The sequence below is a fragment of the Theropithecus gelada genome, chromosome 7b (genome assembly GCF_003255815.1).
Source record: "Theropithecus gelada isolate Dixy chromosome 7b, Tgel_1.0, whole genome shotgun sequence".
NCBI classification, from domain to species: Eukaryota; Metazoa; Chordata; class Mammalia; order Primates; family Cercopithecidae; genus Theropithecus; species Theropithecus gelada.
In genome coordinates this window covers 104521259-104539562 of record NC_037675.1, presented here as the reverse complement: position 1 = coordinate 104539562, position 18304 = coordinate 104521259, and the positions used below count along the sequence as shown (strand labels likewise).

Genomic DNA, 18304 nt, shown 5'->3' with positions numbered 1-18304 from the left:
TAAAAACTTCAGTGATGTATCCTGTAAATCATTCTATATCAATTCATGGAGCTCTTCATTCTTTTTTTTTTTTTTTTTGAAACGGAGTTTCGCTCTTGTTGCCCAGGCTGGAGTGTAGTGGGGTGCGATCTCAGCTCACTGCAACCTCTGCCTCCCGGGTTCAAGTGAGTCTCCTGCCTCAGCCTCCTGAGTAACTGGGATTACAGGCGCCTGCCCCCACGCCCAGCTAATTTTGTATTTTTAGTAGAGATGGGGTTTCTCCATGTTGGTCAGGCTGGTCTCGAATTCCCGACCTCAGGCGATCTACCTGCCTTGGCCTTCCAAAGTGCTGGGATTACAGGCGTGAGCCACCACACCCAGCCTGCTTCTTCATTTGTTTTTATGTTTTCCTTGCAGCTTTGCCAACCGTGTATTTTCAGACTTTTGTATTTTTGCCCTCTGATGGGTGAGAGATGGTATACAATTGTAGTTTTCTTTTTCACCTTTCTCGTGATGTTGACCATCATGTTTGTATTTTTGTGTGCAGGCCTATGTGAGTTGTTTCATGGGTTTTACCCTTTTCTTATGGATTTCTGGGCTTTTTTCCCCCAATTCTTAAAGAAGTATTTGCCTTTCATTTGTGATATATATTACAAATATTTTTCCCCAGTTTGCCATTTGTTTTTTGATGTGGTTCATTGTGGTTTTTTGCCACACAGATTTTTAAAAATTTTTGTATGTAATTGAATGAGAAATCCTTTTCTTACCCCCAGAAAAAGAAAACCCATGTGTTGGGTTTTTTTTGGCGGGGGAGGGGTTGTTTTGTTTTGTTTTTCAGTATTTTTAGTTTTTCATTCATATAGGTTAGTCTGTTCCGTGTGGATCTTGGGTCTGTTTCAGGTTTGTTCTTATATATGGCACAAAGAAGCGTTCTAATTTTATGGGGTTGTTTTTTTTTTGTTTTTTTGTTTTTTTTTTGAGACAGAGTCTCGCTCTGTCGCCCAGGCTGGAGTGCAGTGGCCGGATCTCAGCTCACTGCAAGCTCCGCCTCCCAGGTTCACGCCATTCTCCTGCCTCAGCCTCCCGAGTAGCTGGGACTACAGGCGCCCGCCACCTCGCCCGGTAGTTTTTTGTATTTTTATTAGAGACGGGGTTTCACTGTGTTAGCCAAGATGGTTTCGATCTCCTGACCTTGTGATCCATCCACCTCGGCCTCACAAAGTGATGGGATGGCAGGAGCCACTGTGCCTGGCCCTGATTTTATCTTTAAATGGCTCTCCAGTTGTCACACCACCAACTTATTAAGTCTATCTTTGCCCCAGTGATTTGTATTATCTTTGTCCTGTACTTGATTTCTTTATGTAGTTGGTTTGTTTCTAGACATTCTACTCTATTCCATTTTCTCTCTGCCTCTGCACACACTAGCACCACACTGCTTTAACTAGGGAGGCTGTGTAGTGTGTTTTGAAATCATCTGGGCCTGATCCCCCCATCACAGCTCACTCTTCAGGGTTTTTCTGGCTTTTCTTATCATATGAACATCAGTATCAACTTGGCTGGCTTCAAAAAAGAGGACGTTGATATTTTCTTTTTTTTTTTTTTAATCTTTAATGGGCCCTCTCATTCTAGATTCAGGGTTTTTTTTTTCTTTTAATTTTTGGAAAGTTCTCTTGGATTGCAGTTAGATGTTAGTCATGTTTTGTTTTGATTTCTTTCAGGGACTCCAGTTATGCACCTGTTGGGCCTTCTTTGCCTGTCTCCCACATCAGCCTCTAGCTGCTTCCTATCTGACTGCTTTTCCTTCTTTCTTTACCTCATTTTATTCTTCTAGATCTTTTCTTCCCTTTCTTCAATTTTCCATTAGATTTTTGTTTCAATTTATTCTTGTTTGGACCTCTTATAATTTGATCTTCATTTCTGATAAGATTTTATGTTTCTTCTATTTCTTCCCTAAGTTAAATCAGCTCTTCTTTTCTGCACGTTTTTGTCTAGTGAGTGCATGTGCGTGTTTTTGCGTGTGTGTGTGTGTGTGTTTGTTTTTGTGTTTTGAGACAGGGTCTTGCTCTGTCGCCCAGGCTAGAGTGCAGTGGTGCAATCACAATCACTACAGCCTCCACCTCCCAAGGTTCAAGCAGTTCTCTTGCCTCAGCCTCCCAAAGTGCTGGGGTTATAGTTTGTGAGCTACTGCACCTAGCCGTGTGTGTGTGTGTGTGTGTGTGTGTGATTGTGGGATTTTGTTTTTGTTTTCTTTTTCGTATTCCTGAATGTTTATTTGAGGGTATTTTATTTCAGTTTGGAGTGTTATATGCTAGGATTTCTTTTGCTTTGTGTTTTTGTTTCTGGTTTTGAGGTAAGAATTGTCATCTGCCCATGTTTGTGTGAGATTGATTCATGTGGCTGGGGTAGTTGGTACCCATCTGTTCTCATTGGGGTGTGGCGTCCATCACGCAAGTATAGCCTAGCTTACTTACCCATTCTCTTGGAGGCGGAGATTTAGATTGTTTCTGCCTTTTGGCTGCTACAAGTAGTGCCTCTGGGAACATACTTGTGCTTGTCTTTTGCTGAACATCTTTCTTTGTTTTTAAAGTTTGTTAGCATTCATACTGTTCAGTCACGTAAGCTTATTCTGCCAGAAAAAAGCGTTCATGCTCCAAGGTGCCCCGCACCCACACATGTGTTTGGGAGCACAGAAAGTAGTTCAGAAACAGGCGTTAGTGGGACAGACCTGTGTTTATGTTCCTGCTCCAGCACGCGCTGCTCTGTAACTGTGGGCAGTTGGCTCAGCTTCCATGTCTTCATCTATAAAGTGCAGTTTTGGGGGTATGGGGCGGTTTGCAGCAGTCTTCCCCCAGATCACCACCTGCCTCCTGGACCTCGTCTGGCCACTGCCATCTCTCTGTGTGGCAGCCACCAGCCAGCTCCCTCCACGTGTGTCCCTCCGTCCCTTTGTCCTGTTCCTGTTTTCCATGGTACTCAGCACAGAGCTTGCACCATGTGAGCCTGCCTGAGACAGCAGTGCCTATTTGTGTTTGCCACACCTCAGTTCGTGTGCAGGCTTCATGAAGGCAGGGGCAGCGTTGTCACTTGCATAGGTGGGTGGGCTAGAGAGCAGTGCCTGGGACCAAGGAGATGCTCAGGAGGGGTTCATTAGCTGGGTGGGAAGACGAGTAGGAATCGTCACAAGGCCTCGCCAAGGTAATTGGGGACTAAACGAGGGGCAGTGATATGACTTCGGCCGCCATTGTGCCAGATAAATGTCACACAGAGGCATTTGTACTGGATGGTGACAGCTGTTCACAAGAGGATATTAGCATTTCTTCATCTGATCACCACGAGTTAAGGGCTTTGACCTACCTAATGTGTTGCATGGAGATGGTTAATTTGTGTATTTATTTTACTAACAGAGACATTAAACCTGACAATGTCCTTTTGGACGTGAATGGTCATATCCGCCTGGCTGACTTTGGATCATGTTTGAAGATGAATGATGATGGAACTGTAGGTATTTTTGTTGGAGATTTTCCATTTGGTTTTGGGTTTGGCTTGTTGTTAGAAGGGAAGTTTTCAATTTGAGGTACAATGAAGAAACCAAGTACATTAATTAAGAAAACGAATCAATTTTGGAGATAGTTGAAATTTTCTATTTGGGGAGTTTCGTTTCCCAAATAAAAATTAAGTTGGAAAGCATCTTTATTGCTTTTTATGTTTACGAAAATAATATGTGTGCCTTTTAGAATGGGAGTTGTCAGGTTGCCTCAATCCCAAGGTGGCTAAAAGCATGCCAGTCCTATAGCAGATCGAGGGCACTCTCTGCTTCTTCCTTAAAGTGCCCTGTCCAGGCTGGTCGGGTGGGCAGGCATTAACCATGTAACTGTATTTTCTCACTTGTGTTTGGGCAGGTAACTTCCTGCTAGGGGTTTCCTCTCTGTGGGTGTTGTAGACCTAGAAACAGAGTCCTGGTGCTCAGTGTTACGGGGCCGGCTGACACTCCCGCCAGCAGGGGAGAGCAAGAGGCTGCCCCGGACCGGCTGTCACCAGGAGACTCAGGCTCGGGCCACAGGCCCCTGTGGTCTCCACCACACAGTCAGACCAGCAGCATGGCTGAGTAGCCTGATGGGGGCAGTCCCGGGTCTGCTCACACCCTTTTGGCAGCTGCTTCCAGCAAACTGCTTTCACTGCGTCTGTGGCCACTGTTGCAGTTTTGTTCTTACATGTTTGGAGTCTTTTCTTCTTTAAAACCTGCACTTACCATAAGGTCTAACATAAAATACTTTCCCGAAAGAGAGCAATCCCTTTCTTTCCTACTAGTGGATTTTCAAGCAGTAGTAGAAGAACCCATGTAACTGGCTTCAGTTGACAGCGTTTTATAAGGAGTAATGCAATTTGCTCGTTTTCATTCCACAAAGCCAGTCTCTTGTTTTTAAAAGTCTTGACCACATATTGATTAATTGGTAGGCAGGTGCTGTCCTCCACTCCAGTCTTCCAGTGACTAGAACAGGTCTGAACCAGAACATGGGTTACCCTCCTCACCTCCACACCATCCCGTCACGGTATAACCAGAGCACGGGTTACCCTCCTCACCTCCACANAGGTTTCATGGCCTTTGTTGTATGTTCTTCTATTTACAACCCTTTAAAAATACTAAAACCGTTCATGCTCATGATGGTGCAAAAACAGGCCCCGGGCAGGATTTCTCCCAGAGGCCGTAGTTTGCCGACCCCTGACCAATAGGCCACCACCATTGGCAGGGTTAGCTCTGATCCAGTCGGTGGCTGCAGCAGGCGGAACAGTTGCCGCACGCACTCAGCTGAGAGCTGGCTTCAGTCAGAGCACTCTGCTGCCTTTTGTAAGGATTGTGTGCCGTGGGCTCCTGTCCCAAATGGGCCTCTTTGCAAATTTGTGTCGCCTGAGATGGTCCACCTCTATTTTAAAAGGAAACTGGGGCCGAGAGGAGAGGGGTTAGGAAGAAAGGGAGGTGGGGGAGGTGAAATGAGACAATGGAAGCTCCCACTGTGCCACAGAATCTAATTCCCAGCGTCTTCTGGCAACTGGAACCACAGTTGAAAATGTCTTGAGAGGGAGATATCCCCATACTTTTTTTATCTTATTTTATTTTTTTTGAGACGGGATCTTGCTCTGTTGCCCAGGCTGGAGTGCAATGGCGCAATCTCAGCTTACTGCAACCTCTGCCTCCTGGGTTCTAGCAATTCCCCTGCCCCAGTCTCCTGATTAGCCGAGACTACAGGTGCCCGCCACCATGCCCGACTAATCTTATTTTAGTAGAGATGGAGTTTCACCATAGTGGCCAGGGTGGTCTCGATCTCCTGACCTCATGATCTGCCCTCCTTGGCCTCCCAAAGTGCCAGGATTATAGGCATGAGCCACCACACCCGGCCGACATCCCCGTATTTCTACTTTAGCTTGGAGGAAATCTCTTTTGGTGTGAGAGGCCAGGGTTGAACAGCCCGTAAGCCGAAGTGACTGCTGCTGTTGGCCAGGGTTAAACAGCCCATAAGCCAAAGTGACCGCTGCTGTCTTCCCGCCCGCAGGAGGCTTTCTGGGTGGGCATATTGATTTACCAGCTGCCAGTGCAGAGGTTCTTGACCTTTCTGGTACATCCCAGCTCACTGAGAGCTTGTTACACTTGCCGGTCCCAGGCCCATGGCTGTAGTTTGGCCAGATAGGCCTAGAGCTCTCCTCTTGACCGACCCCGCAGGGCTAGAGCAGCCCAGCACCCTCAGACCACCTGTGGAGAAACACCAGGTCTTCTGTGAAGGGGACTGGGTGCCTTTATGGGACTCAGCATAGGAGCTCAAAATTTTCCTGACTTCATTGTCACATAAAGAGCTAAGCAGATCTGAGTAACTCCTAAAGCAGCCCAAAAATTAAGCTGTTAAATGAGAGCCATCCTGGGCTTCAGCCTGTGCCTTGGATGTGCATGTCATCGAGTGGTCTGGTCCTTGTTAGGGGGCTTAGCATGCTGGTCAGTGCTAGAATTGGTGGCTTAGCCTGCAAGGGAAGAAGGGTTGAAAGAGCTGTCTGGATTGCTTGGCCAGTTGGTGGCCAAACGAGGAAGCTCTATGGTCCGTGCACACTGCTGACCTCCAGACAAGAGCTGGGGCTGCCCTTTAAGCCTTGCTTTATGCAAAATCCATGCTTTCTGGTTCTGCGTTTATAGTTAAGTGTGAGGGATGATTCAGAAATGCCATTTCCCCTCCTTTGCAGAGGCGCTTTCTTTGACCAGCAGTGGGGAGTGCCCTTGTCAGTGTGTCCTTGACCATCCGGTCACTTATCTAACTTTGGCTCCATAAACAATAAAGTCTTTTCTTGGGTATTTTTGTTTGCCAGTTTAAAAAGACTATGTTTCACCCCAGGAAGTTTGAAAATGCTAATGAAATCGCTGAATTTTCAGTAGATCAAAACCTGTTGCTTGATTTCCCAGCTGTTTTTCTGATCGAGGCTCTCTGAAGAGCATAATGCAGTCTAACACATTAACCAAAGATGAGGATGTGCAGCGGGACCTGGAGCACAGCCTGCAGATGGAAGCTTACGAGAGGAGGATTCGGAGGCTGGAACAGGAGAAGCTGGAGCTGAGCAGGAAGCTGCAAGGTGAGGGCGGCGTCGGCTCTGGGGCTGGGAGGGGGCGCTGTGGCCAGGCTGCACCTCACGCTGTCTCTCCATCCCTCAGAGTCCACCCAGACCGTGCAGTCCCTCCACGGCTCATCTCGGGCCCTCAGCAATTCAAACCGAGATAAAGAAATCAAAAAGCTAAATGAAGAAATCGAACGCTTGAAGAATAAAATAGCAGGTATGTTTAAAAAAGTATGACTTCTTAGTCTCTGTTTTTGGTCATTACCCTCTTAAAAGGGAATTTCAGAGTCCTTTTCATAAGGTAGGAAAGCAGAAAAAAAGCTTAGGCTTTAGCAAGCTTATTTAGAGTTCTGAAATTTTGGTCAGTTCTTTTTTTTTTTTTAGACAGAGTTTCACTTTTGTCCCCCAGGCCGGAGTGCAGTGGTGCAATCTCAGCTCACTGCAACCTCCACCTCCCGGGTTCAAGTGATTCTCTTGCCTCAGCCTCCCAAGTAGCTGGAATTACAGGCATGTGCCACCACGCCCGGCTAATTTTGTATTTTTAGTAGAGACAGGGTTTCACCATGTTGGCCAGGCTGGTCTCGAACTCCTGACCTCAGGTGATCTGACCGCCTTGGCCTCCCAAAGTGCTGGAATTACAGACATGAGCCACCGTGCCCAGCCCCAACTGGCTCAGTTCTAATGATACTATTTTATAGTCACCAGCTAGAATCAATTCCCGATATTTTATCTGAACGTTATCTGGCTATTTTCTGCTTCTCTGTTACAGTTTTCCTCTTTGTGGCTCTCAGACAGAGTCCCTAGAGCTGCTCTCCTCCTAAAGCTTAATCAGTGACTCGGCCTGCTCCTTGGTGTTGTAGGTGCTAGACCTGCCGTCACCACTTTCTCTTGGTGGTTCCTGGGTTTTCAAAGTTCCCTAAAGGCTCCAGTCACTTTGTTTGTTTTTTTTTTGAGACGGAGTCTTGCTCTGTCGCCCAGGTTGTAGTGCAGTGGTGCGATCTCGGCTCACTGCAAGCTCCACCTCCCAGGTTCATGCCATTCTCCTGCCTTAGCCTCCCAAGTAGCTGGGACTATAGGTACCCACCACCACGCCTGGCTAATTTTTTGTATTTTTAGTAGAGACAGGATTTCACTGTGTTAGGGTGGTCTCCATCTCCTGACCTCGTGATCCGCCAACCTCGGTCTCCCAAAGTGCTGGGATTACAGGCTTGAGCCACTGCGCCCGGCCTGACTCCAGTCCCTTTTAAGCCTTAACCTCACACAGGTTGGCTCTGCAGTTGACCTTCACCTGCAAAGCGCACTTTGAATCTCTCACCTTCTCTGTGTTTCCTATCAGGAACCCCACTGTCCTGATCCAAAAACGGACTTCTTTGATTGAGTCACTTACTAAATAAACCTTTCTTGCACACTGAAAAAGGACAAGGGCCAGGCACTATGCTGGGTGACACAGGTTAGAGGGACTGAGCAGACGAATGTGTGTGCCACCCAAGGGCTCCCAGTCCTCAGGGGAGATTCTTGTCAGATCAAAGTCTAGGGAGCCTGTTCAGCACAGGTGTGCAGGTAGCTCTGCCCATGACACTGTGTGTGTGTGTGTGTGTGTGTGTGTGTGTGTAAGTAAAAAAAACCTCTGAATGGAAAAGAGTGTTGTGAATTATTAAATAATTTCCTATCAGTAAGTCAGCTAACGTAAAGTTTGTATATAGTCACTGCACATAAAGGAACACAGTTTATTTCCCCTTTTACCCAGATTCAAACAGGCTCGAGCGACAGCTTGAGGACACAGTGGCGCTTCGCCAAGAGCGTGAGGACTCCACGCAGCGGCTGCGGGGGCTGGAGAAGCAGCACCGCGTGGTCCGGCAGGAGAAGGAGGAGCTGCACAAGGTAGGTGGCTCGGTTCAGGGTGGGAAAGGCTTACGGGACCTTGCAGAGTTTTGTAAGGTCACATTCATGCAGACGGTGGAAGGCCTCTTGGGACTACTGCCCATGGGCTGTCCCTGCTGCATGCAGGACACCAGGGCCAAGCGTGGCCCCGGGGCCCCTGCCACACCTGCCTGCTGCACAGTCTCTGTGTCGGCTGGCAGAGCTTGGGTCCCAGTGGCAGGTGCCTTCCACCCCCTCGCCCACAGCGGGTATCCACCTCACAATCAGCCTTTCCAGTCTCCACTTCAGACCCACAGAGAAAGCAGCACCCCACTGCATTCTACATTGTGCAGCTCCTCCTTCCTTGTGCAGCTCCTCCTTCTCATGTCCTTAGGGCATGGTGGCCGTGGCAGCACACGCTGTGTCTGGAGCCAGGCCCTCCCCTTCTCTCCACCAGGCCTCTGCTCTTAGAGAGGGCCCCTTAGTAATGACAGGGAACTGCAGCAGAGGCCCTGTGTTAAAATCTGGGTGATTTCACCCCATAATTCCTTTATAAATTTCATTTTTAGTAATATATGGAAAACTTTTATGTTCAGGTGCCACCATGTTAGTTATATACGTGTTTTCTAAAATACATTCATTGATACATGTTATCCTTGAACCTGTAGTTTGTGATCTGTTCTCTAAAATGTGCCAGGTATCAAACCCAAATTGTTTCTTAAGATAATCTGTGGTGTCATCCACCTGAGTGACTTATCGAAGTGCAGTGTGGGGTGTGTGGCACCTCATTGCTTGACAGGGTCATAGTACCTCCCAGTGGGCCCGGAGAGGCCTGGGGAGGCCTCCCGTCCGCGTGTGGGCAGCTGCTCTGCCAGCTTGCTCAGGGTCTTGTCACTTCCATCTCAGACGAGCAGGTGCAACAGTGACTGAACTGCCAGGTAGTTGACCAGATGGGCTGCAGGGAGGTCAGGGTCATCAGTGTGGTGAGTGCAGAGTGACAGCCAGCATCCGCACCCCAGTCTCCAGCGAAGGGCAGGCTGTCCAGCTTGTTTCTATGCAGTTCTTCACCTGCACCCCAGTCTCCAGTGACGGGCAGGCTGTCCAGCACTTGTTTCTATGCAGTTCTTCACCCGCACCCCAGTCTCCAGCGAAGGGCAGGCTGTCCAGCACTTGTTTCTATGCAGTTCTTCTCTGTGACTTCACCTTCAGCACTTGGTGTCTGTGTGTTCTTTACGGATTTTGGTGATGTTGAAGGAACCCGATTGAGTGCCCAAATGCTTCATTCAGCTTTGCGGCTCTGCAGGCGACGTCGGGCAGAGGCTGTCGTTACGGAGCCAGGCGTCCTCCTGTAAGCACGCTGCCCCTGCGTGGTTGTGGGGCTTTTTTTTTTTTTTTGAGATGGAGTCTCGCTCTGTCGCCCAGGCTGGGGTGCAGTGGCACGATCTTGGCTCTGGATCTTGGATCTTGCCTCTGCCTCCCAGGTTCACACCATTCTCCTGCCTCAGCCTCCTGAGTAGCTGGGACTACAGGCGCCCGCCACCACGATGCACTTTTTTTGTATTTTTAGTAGAGACGTGGTCTCACCATGTTAGCCAGGATGGTCTCCATCTCCTGACCACAGGTGATCCGCCCGCCTCGGCCTCCCAAAGTGCTGGGATTACAGGTGTGAGCCACTGTGCCCAGCCTGTGGGGCCTTTCTTGGTGTGCAGTTGGTGCTCGGCACCTGAACCCAGGCGGCCTTCCCGTTGCCTTTGTGGGTGGCGTGAGACACAGCGTAGGTCTTTTTCCAAGCAGGGAATTTCTCAGATCTGTGGCTCTAATCTGTAACCAGCATCGGCTGTCGCTTTTAACTCCTCAGTATCGTGGAAGACCAAACCTCCAGCCTTCCAAGCCTTTGCTAGGCAAACGTAAAACGTCTGTAATTGTTTTTGTTCAGCAACTGGTTGAAGCCTCAGAGCGGCTGAAATCCCAGGCCAAGGAACTCAAAGACGCCCATCAGCAGCGAAAGCTGGCCCTGCAGGAATTCTCGGAGCTGAACGAGCGCATGGCAGAGCTCCGCGCCCAGAAGCAGAAGGTGTCCCGGCAGCTGCGGGACAAGGAGGAAGAGATGGAGGTGGCCACGCAGAAGGTGGACGCCATGCGGCAGGAGATGCGGAGAGCCGAGAAGCTCAGGAAAGAGGTGGCTGTGGGGATGGTTCAGGGATGGTGTCTACTGGACTTTTGTGTGACTTTTATAAAACGTCTTTGGAATCTTGGGCTGCGTTAGTATAAAAGGGGTTGGAAATTTTCTGTGGAGCCAAGTAAGTTGATGGGCTGAGCATTTATTTTGTTGTTCTCGTCCCTCAATATCGGTGAAGTTACAATAAGGTTCTTGTGGTGCTGATTTTCTTTAATTCCCTTTTAAGTAAATAGAGGGTGTTTATACTGTGCTATGATGTGGCCTGGCTTATGTGAATAAGTCCACACAGGGCAGGTGGCAGTAGAAAGGCAGATCACGGGTGGGTGCGGGGCTCACGCCTGGAATCCCAGCCCTGTGGGAGGTGCCGAGATGGCTGGATCGTTGAGCTTAGGAGTTGGAGACCAGCCTGAGCAACATGGATGGCAAAACCCCATCTCTACCAAAAAAAAAAATCAGCTGGGCGTGGTGGCGGTCACCTGTAATCCCAGCTACTTGGAAGGCTGAGGCAGGAGAATCGCTTGAGCCCAGGAGGTGGAGGCTGCAGGGATCTGAGATTGTGCCACTGCAATCCAGCCTGGGCGACAGAGTGAGACTCCCGTCTCAAAAAAAAAATATGTATATATGAAAGGCAAATCACAGCGAAGCACAGTTGAGGCCGCCTGCTGAGGTGAGCGCCTCTGAAGTGTCTTGACGCAGCACTCGTCGCCACTGTTGGAATGATTGCAACCCCAGAGAGCTTTCTTATGTAGGCTACAGCTCTCAACATGCACCATGGCAGAAATTAAAACAGAATTTTGTTAATGCAATGAAAACCCATTTCATGTTAACATATGTAACATGTTTAATGAAAAGTAACTATTTCTTTAAAAATTTGGCAAGAAGAATGGTATTTTTTACACTTTGTTAGCTTTTTTTTAATACCTGGCTGAATAGAAAACGGTGAGTTCTCATGACTGTTTCTTCAGTCTGTTTTGCTGCGCTGTTCGGGATAAAGTACATGAAGAAATCCTGGCTCCCACACATAGCTGATTAGGAAAGGAAGGGCCCTGCACACCCCTGACAACGTCTCAGGACCACAGGGGTTTTCAGCCCCTGCCACCCTAGGTATTCCGAGTGTTCTGCTGTGACATATTTTAAGCAGTGCTTAGTTTAGAACTCTATTAAAGTTTCCTTGATAAATCCCATGAATGAGAAGGCCTGGAAGCACATCCTCCTGCTCCTTTCAAGTTCAGGGCTCTTTGTTCTTTAGCCACAGAGGACCTGTTTGTTTTCTTCTTAGACAGTCTATTTTGCAACCCAAATATATTTGTAGTTATAGGCAGTTAAAACTGAAGTTAATGATCCCCCTAAAGAGGAATTAGCATTCCACCTATGGGGGAAGTGGTGACAGCGCCTGGGATTCGCCCTCGAGTGGTTTGGGCACAGGCAGAGATGAAGCGGGCTTGGCTCCAGAGCTCACTGTCGAAGCTGGGTGCGGCACGCGGGTTTGCTGTTCTGCTCGCTCTTGTGCGTGTTTGAAATGGCCCATTTAATTAATGAATTCAAGTTCTACAGATATCAAAAGTACTTGTTTTCACAAATCAGTGAAATTTAAATTTCAAGAAATTTATCCTTCTTGAAATTTAAAAGTATCAATTTAAGCTAGAGTTGAACGTTGTTTTATTACTAACCAACCATCCCAGTTGAACCCTGAAGTGTATTCCTCAAACTTCCATTTGTGGTAAGATTTGATGAAGGGCAAACACGCACAAAGGTCCTTTGAGGTCTTGTTCTTGTAGAGGTCCCGTGGGTGCTGCTCTAACTGGTGACGTGGAGCTCGCTTTGTGTTAATGGAAACCGGATCTTCCTCTTGTAGCTGGAAGCTCAGCTTGATGATGCTGTTGCTGAGGCCTCCAAGGAGCGCAAGCTTCGTGAGCACAGTGAGAACTTCTGCAAGCAAATGGAAAGCGAGCTGGAGGCCCTCAAGGTAGTGCTGGGCGGGGGTCTCTGCCCTTAACCGAGAGGAATGCTCATCTTTGCTGATGCCACCACGTGGAAGTCACCTTGTGTAATGTGTGGTCCAGGCTGAGTGTCACCCGAGGCTGTTGAGGCAAGACCCGTGTGTGGAGAGGTGGGGGTGTGACCGCTGCCTTTGTACCTGCTTTCATTTTTAAAGGCCAAGTTCATTTTTTTCCTTTCTTATATAAAAGTTTAAGGCAGTTCACTATAAGTCCTAGGAAACTAATATCTCATTTCCTGCTTCAGCCCCGTGAGTTCATAGCCTTCTTCACGTCGTGGTATTCTAAATTCAGTGCAGTTGAGTTTTGGGAAAGCTCCTTAAAGCCTGTAACCTGCTGCTGACTGGGGAGGAAGCAGACTGGCCATCAGTCAGGGCCTGCTGGTGGGGCCGGAGGGTGGCCGGGAGGCTGCAGAGGGCGGGAGTGGGGAAGGCCGCAGCGGCCGAGTGGGCGAGGGGCTGGGGGCGGATCTCCTTGGCAGTATAGTGTGGCCTGGGTCTCCTCATGTGTGGGCTGCATGTGATGGGTCTGCCCTCTCCCTTCCCCTCGGTGATCTGGTAGCTCTTCCTCTGGGACGTGGGCCTGAGATGCTGTTCCTCTCTGGCAGCGTGGCTTGGCTGGACCTCAGCGTGTGGTGCCTGAGGCTCTTGCTCCTTTCTCAGCCCTCGAGTCTCTGCTCTGCACAGCAGGCAGAGTGAGCTTGGCAGACCAAAGCCGGATCACATTCCTGTGCGGTCAGGGCCTCCGTGGCTTCACAGCTGTCCAGCAGCCACCCTCCTGCCCGCTCCAGCCCAGCAGTGCCTCTCCCACCCCTCCCGTCCCCGCCACTCTAGACACACTGGCCTCTCTGCGTGCTACAAGCACTGCCAGCACGTCCCACCTCACTCCGGCCTGTGCCCTTGTTCTTTGCCCCTAGCCTGACACTTCACTTAATAGGCCAGCACCTTACAGATGCCGCCCCAGCCATCCCGGCACGCCTTCCGCTCCCTACAACCCGGCTGGGGTGCAGAGCCCCTCCGCCCGTTTACTGGTTTGCTGTCAGTTCCGGCCAACCACTTGAGAGCAGAGACCTCAGTGTCACTGCAGTCACAAGGAGGGGCCCAGCACAGAGTCAGCCCTCAGAAGAATGCTGCAGGCCTGAATGAACAGGGTGTGGGGCAGAGAGCTTCAGGGTCCCAGGCAGACCCGGGCACATCCCCCTGCAAGGCTGTCTCCTGCTGTGACCCCCTAGAATCTGGATCACGTTAGCCAGGTCAGCTACATCATCTGGTGTAGTCCAGGCATACACGGTCCTTGGGAAGGTGTCTGCACTTGCTGGGGATGAAAGGGGATGAAAGGACAATGTGACCCTTGAGGACACAGGTTCGTCAACTTATGTTAACCTTTGTCTTCAGATGAAGCAAGGAGGCCGGGGAGCAGGTGCCACTTTAGAGCACCAGCAAGAGATTTCCAAAATCAAATCCGAGCTGGAGAAGAAAGTCTTATTTTATGAAGAGGAATTGGTCAGACGTGAGGCCTCCCATGTGCTCGAAGTGAAAAATGTGAAGAAGGAGGTGCATGATTCAGAAAGCCACCAGCTGGCCCTGCAGAAAGAAATCTTGATGTTAAAAGATAAGTTAGAAAAGTCAAGGCGAGAACGGTAGGTGTTGATGAGCTCCTCAGTTGAGAAGATGAAAGCTGATACCTATGCCATAGATAATGAATATTAGCGAAGTTACGAGCTTTTAAAACTGTTCCTCGCTCACCTTGGCAGGCATAACGAGATGGAGGAGGCGGTAGGTACAATAAAAGATAAATACGAACGAGAAAGAGCAATGCTATTTGATGAAAACAAGAAGCTAACCGCTGAAAATGAAAAGGTAATTAATTCAAAGTACCTGAGTTAGCACTTTGTATGGAAATTGTAATTTTAAAAATTTTTTTTAATTTTTAATTTGTGTGGGTGTGTACGTAGTAGGTATATATATTTATGGGGGAATAGAATGTCATTCTTGAGTCTTGGAAGTTTGGTATCTTTTTGTTTGTTTGTTTTGAGACAGAATTTCGTTCTGTTGCCCCAGGCTGGAGTACAGTGGTGCGATCTTGGCTCACTGTAAGCTCTGCCTCCCGGGTTCACGCCATTCTCCTGCCTCAGTGTCCCGAGTAGCTGGGACTATAGGCGCCCGCCACCACGCCCGGCGAATTTTTTGTGGTTTTTTTTTTTTTTTTTGAGTTGGAGTCTTGCTCTGTCACCCAGGCTGGAGGGCAGTGGTGCGATCTCTGCTCACTGCAAGCTCCGCCTCCCAGGTTCCCGCCATTCTCCTGCCTCAGCCTCCCGTGTAGCTGGGACTACAGGCGCCCGCCACCACGCCCAGCTAATTTTTTTTTTTTTTTTGTATTTTTAGTAGAGACGGGGTGTCACCGTCTTAGCCAGGATGATCTTGATCTCCTGACCTCATGATCTGCCCGTCTCTGCCTCCCAAAGTGCTGGGATTACAGGCGTGAGCCACCGCACCAGCCAAAGTTTGGGATCTTTTTACAGTGCAGTCATGTGCCATATAACGATGCTTCCGTCAGTGACAGACCCTGTATACAACAGACATCCCATACGATTGTAATACTGTCCTTTACCTCTTCTGTGTTGAGATACACAGATACTTAGCATTGTGTTACAGCCACCGACAGCGTCCCGCACAGCATCATGGTATGCAGGCTGTGGCCTGGAATTGACAGGCTGTGCCAGAGGGCCTGGCGTGCAGCAGCCACACCATCTAGGCTTGTGTGAGTGCATTCACGCTGCGTGCACAAGGACGTGTTTCTCAGCCTGTGTTCTTGCTGTTTCACCACACGTGACTGTTTTGATTTTTGAATGAAGTAATGGATTTGGTCTTTTAAATAGGATGTTTGTATTCAGCAAAAAGGTGCCAATTGCCTGAAGTCACTAGCTGCATGGGTTTAGGTTTAGATTTGAGTTGAAATGTGACTTAAGCTAGATACAGTGAAAAAAATCCGTATCATGAACTTAGTTTAGAAAAATCTCGCCGGGCGCGGTGGCTCACGCCTGTAATCCCAGCACTTTGGGAGGCCGAGGCGGGTGGATCACAAGGTCAGGAGATCGAGACCACGGTGAAACCCCATCTCTACTAAAAATACAAAAAAATTAGCCGGGCACGGTGGCGGGTGCCTGTAGTCCAGCTACTCAGGAGGCTGAGGCGGGAGAATGGCGTAAACCCGGGAGGCGGAGCTTGCAGTGAGCTGAGATCTGGCCACTGCACTCCAGCCTGGGGGACAGAGCAAGACTCCGTCTCAAAAAAAAAAAAAAAAAAAAAAAATCTCATGACGATTAAAGAAAACTTTCAGAGTCTTCAAAGGAACTTCCAGTGTTAATGCCAGCATACTTAAAGGATGCCCGATTAACAAGTTCTGTGGTGAAATTGTTTCATTTCAGCTCTGTTCCTTTGTGGATAAACTCACAGCTCAAAATAGACAGCTGGAGGATGAGCTGCAGGATCTGGCAGCCAAGAAGGAGTCGGTGGCCCACTGGGAAGCTCAGATTGCGGAAATCATTCAGTGGTACGTGCGCGGCCCCATTAGCGGCCGTAAAGCAACTCCCTGCTCAGTCCACGAGGCCTGTCCCGCCTCTGCTGCCTGATCCTGTGCTCCACACCAGGTCGTGCCTCTCAGGCTGGGATGCAGGTCTCGTTGCTGTTCCCCAGAACTTCTCATGTCTGGGGCAGTGGTTCTGTTGGACTGGAGGTGGAGACACGCCCCCACCAACCCACTGAAGGACTTGGGGCAAGCCATTCACACCCCTCACGTTCTCAGAGATACGGGAGGCAGAGCCCTCCTGAAGTGGCTGCGGAAGCAGCAGGGAGACTTGGAGCGAGCTGGGACCTGGCCCTCCGCTCCTAAGGTGTGAAGTTGTAATTTTTAAAAGAGTTTTTATTTTTAATTTTTGTGGGTGCATAGTAGGTGTATATATTTATGGGGTAATATAATTTTTTCATTCTTGAGTCTTGGAAGTTTGGTGTCTTTTTAAACTGCAGTCGTGCCATGTAACGATGCTTTCATCAGTGTGATCCTGCGTATACAATGGGTACACTGTGGGCACTCTGGCTGACGTGACGCTGTGTCACTGTGTCCCAAGGAAGGTGGGAATGTCCCCTTCTTGTTTGGCTTCTCGCTGATAGCTATGCTTCGTGAGACAGAACATCTGTTCCCTCCTCCAGGGTCAGCGATGAGAAAGATGCCCGGGGTTACCTTCAAGCTCTTGCTTCCAAGATGACCGAAGAGCTCGAGGCTTTGAGGAGTTCTAGTCTGGGGTCAAGAACACTGGTAGGTTTTGTGTAATGCCTGCATTTCTATTACTGAATAATTTGTTAATGGTTTTAAGTGTGAATGTGACATTTAAGTACTATTTAGGGAATTACAGTGATGCAGGAGACTTCTGTGCAACCAGTTCCTCAGTTTAAGGAATGCTAACATTTGCCAGCTTTCAGATCATCATGGCTTCTCTCAATGGCATTCATTCGTTTAGCAAATAATTATTGAGCACTGAGCTCTGTGGTATCAAATTAAGACTGGATTCTGCCCTTAGAGAGCTTTATTAAATTTTATTGCTTCATTTAGTGATCTGTGTATTTTTCCCCCCCCCCGAGATGGAGTCTCACTCTATCGCCCAGGCTGGAGTGCAGTGGCGTGATCTCGGCTCACTGCAACCTCCACCTCCTGGGTTCAAGTGATTCTCCTGCCTCAGCCCCCCAGGTAGCTGGGATTACAGGTGTGCATCGCTACACCAGGCTAATTTTTGTATTTTAGTAGAGATAGGGTTTCGCCACATTAGCCAGGCTGGTCTCAAACTCCTGACCTTAGGTGATCTGCCCGCTTCAGCCTCCCAAAGTGCTGGGATTACAGGTGTGAGCCACCACACCTGGCGTTCCTCTGTCCATTTTCTTCTCTTTACCATTGTAGATGGAAAATGAAGAATTCTCAGTTGTGTTCAATGAAGGTTTTTGGTTTAAAAAAAGAAAAATCAGCAAGATGGCATCTCTAGACTTCTCTTATACCTCCTGAAAGTTGATATCATACATTGGGCAACTCAGTAAGAAAACAGAAGGGTGATGTTAGTGAACTGGCATATTCCACTGTTGCTTCATCCTAGGTCACTCCGTCATTCTTCCCTTATTATTTTAGTCTTTTTTTTTTTTTTTAAATCACAGGTAGGAATGAGTAATGACATAATTCCCAGGATGGTGAAATCGCAAAATGTTTCAAATTATGAGAAAAAGATAACCGAACCCTATAATGTACCTTAGGTTTGTAAAAGGTCCAGGGTTCAGTGGACCCAAATACAAATTGCACTACAGAGGCCGGGCGCAGCGGCTCACGCCTGTAATCCCAGCACTTTGGGAGGCCAAGGTGGGTGGATCACGAGGTCAGGAGTTTGAGACTAGCCTGGCCGGCATGGTGAAGCCCTGTCTCTACTAAAAATACAAAAATTAGCCAGGCGTGGTGGCGTGCACCTGTAATCCCAGCTACTGGGGAGGCTGAGACAGGAAAATTGCGTGAATCTTGGAGGCGGAGGTTGCAGTGAGCCGAGATCACGCCATTGCACTCCAGCCTGGGCAACAAGAGCAAAACTCCATCTAAAAAAAAAAAAAAAGAGGTTGTACCACAGAATTACTTTTATTCTTCTCAAAGATAAAGTAAATGTTCTTTT

General features: G+C 48.6%; 1 protein-coding gene across 1 annotated transcript in view; it reads left to right on the top strand.

The window, feature by feature from the left end:
- Nucleotides 1-18304, top strand: part of CDC42BPB (CDC42 binding protein kinase beta) — a 123194-nt gene that overhangs the window by 70309 nt on the left and 34581 nt on the right. Inside the window, exons 6-17 of the mRNA XM_025391149.1 lie at nt 3384-3481; nt 3920-4062; nt 4435-4529; nt 6422-6588; nt 6668-6787; nt 8318-8451; nt 10367-10609; nt 12465-12575; nt 14001-14245; nt 14360-14465; nt 16034-16158; nt 16815-16920. Of these exons, the coding sequence (XP_025246934.1) occupies nt 3384-3481; nt 3920-4062; nt 4435-4529; nt 6422-6588; nt 6668-6787; nt 8318-8451; nt 10367-10609; nt 12465-12575; nt 14001-14245; nt 14360-14465; nt 16034-16158; nt 16815-16920 (1693 nt within the window). The remainder of the gene's footprint in view (nt 1-3383; nt 3482-3919; nt 4063-4434; nt 4530-6421; nt 6589-6667; nt 6788-8317; nt 8452-10366; nt 10610-12464; nt 12576-14000; nt 14246-14359; nt 14466-16033; nt 16159-16814; nt 16921-18304) is intronic.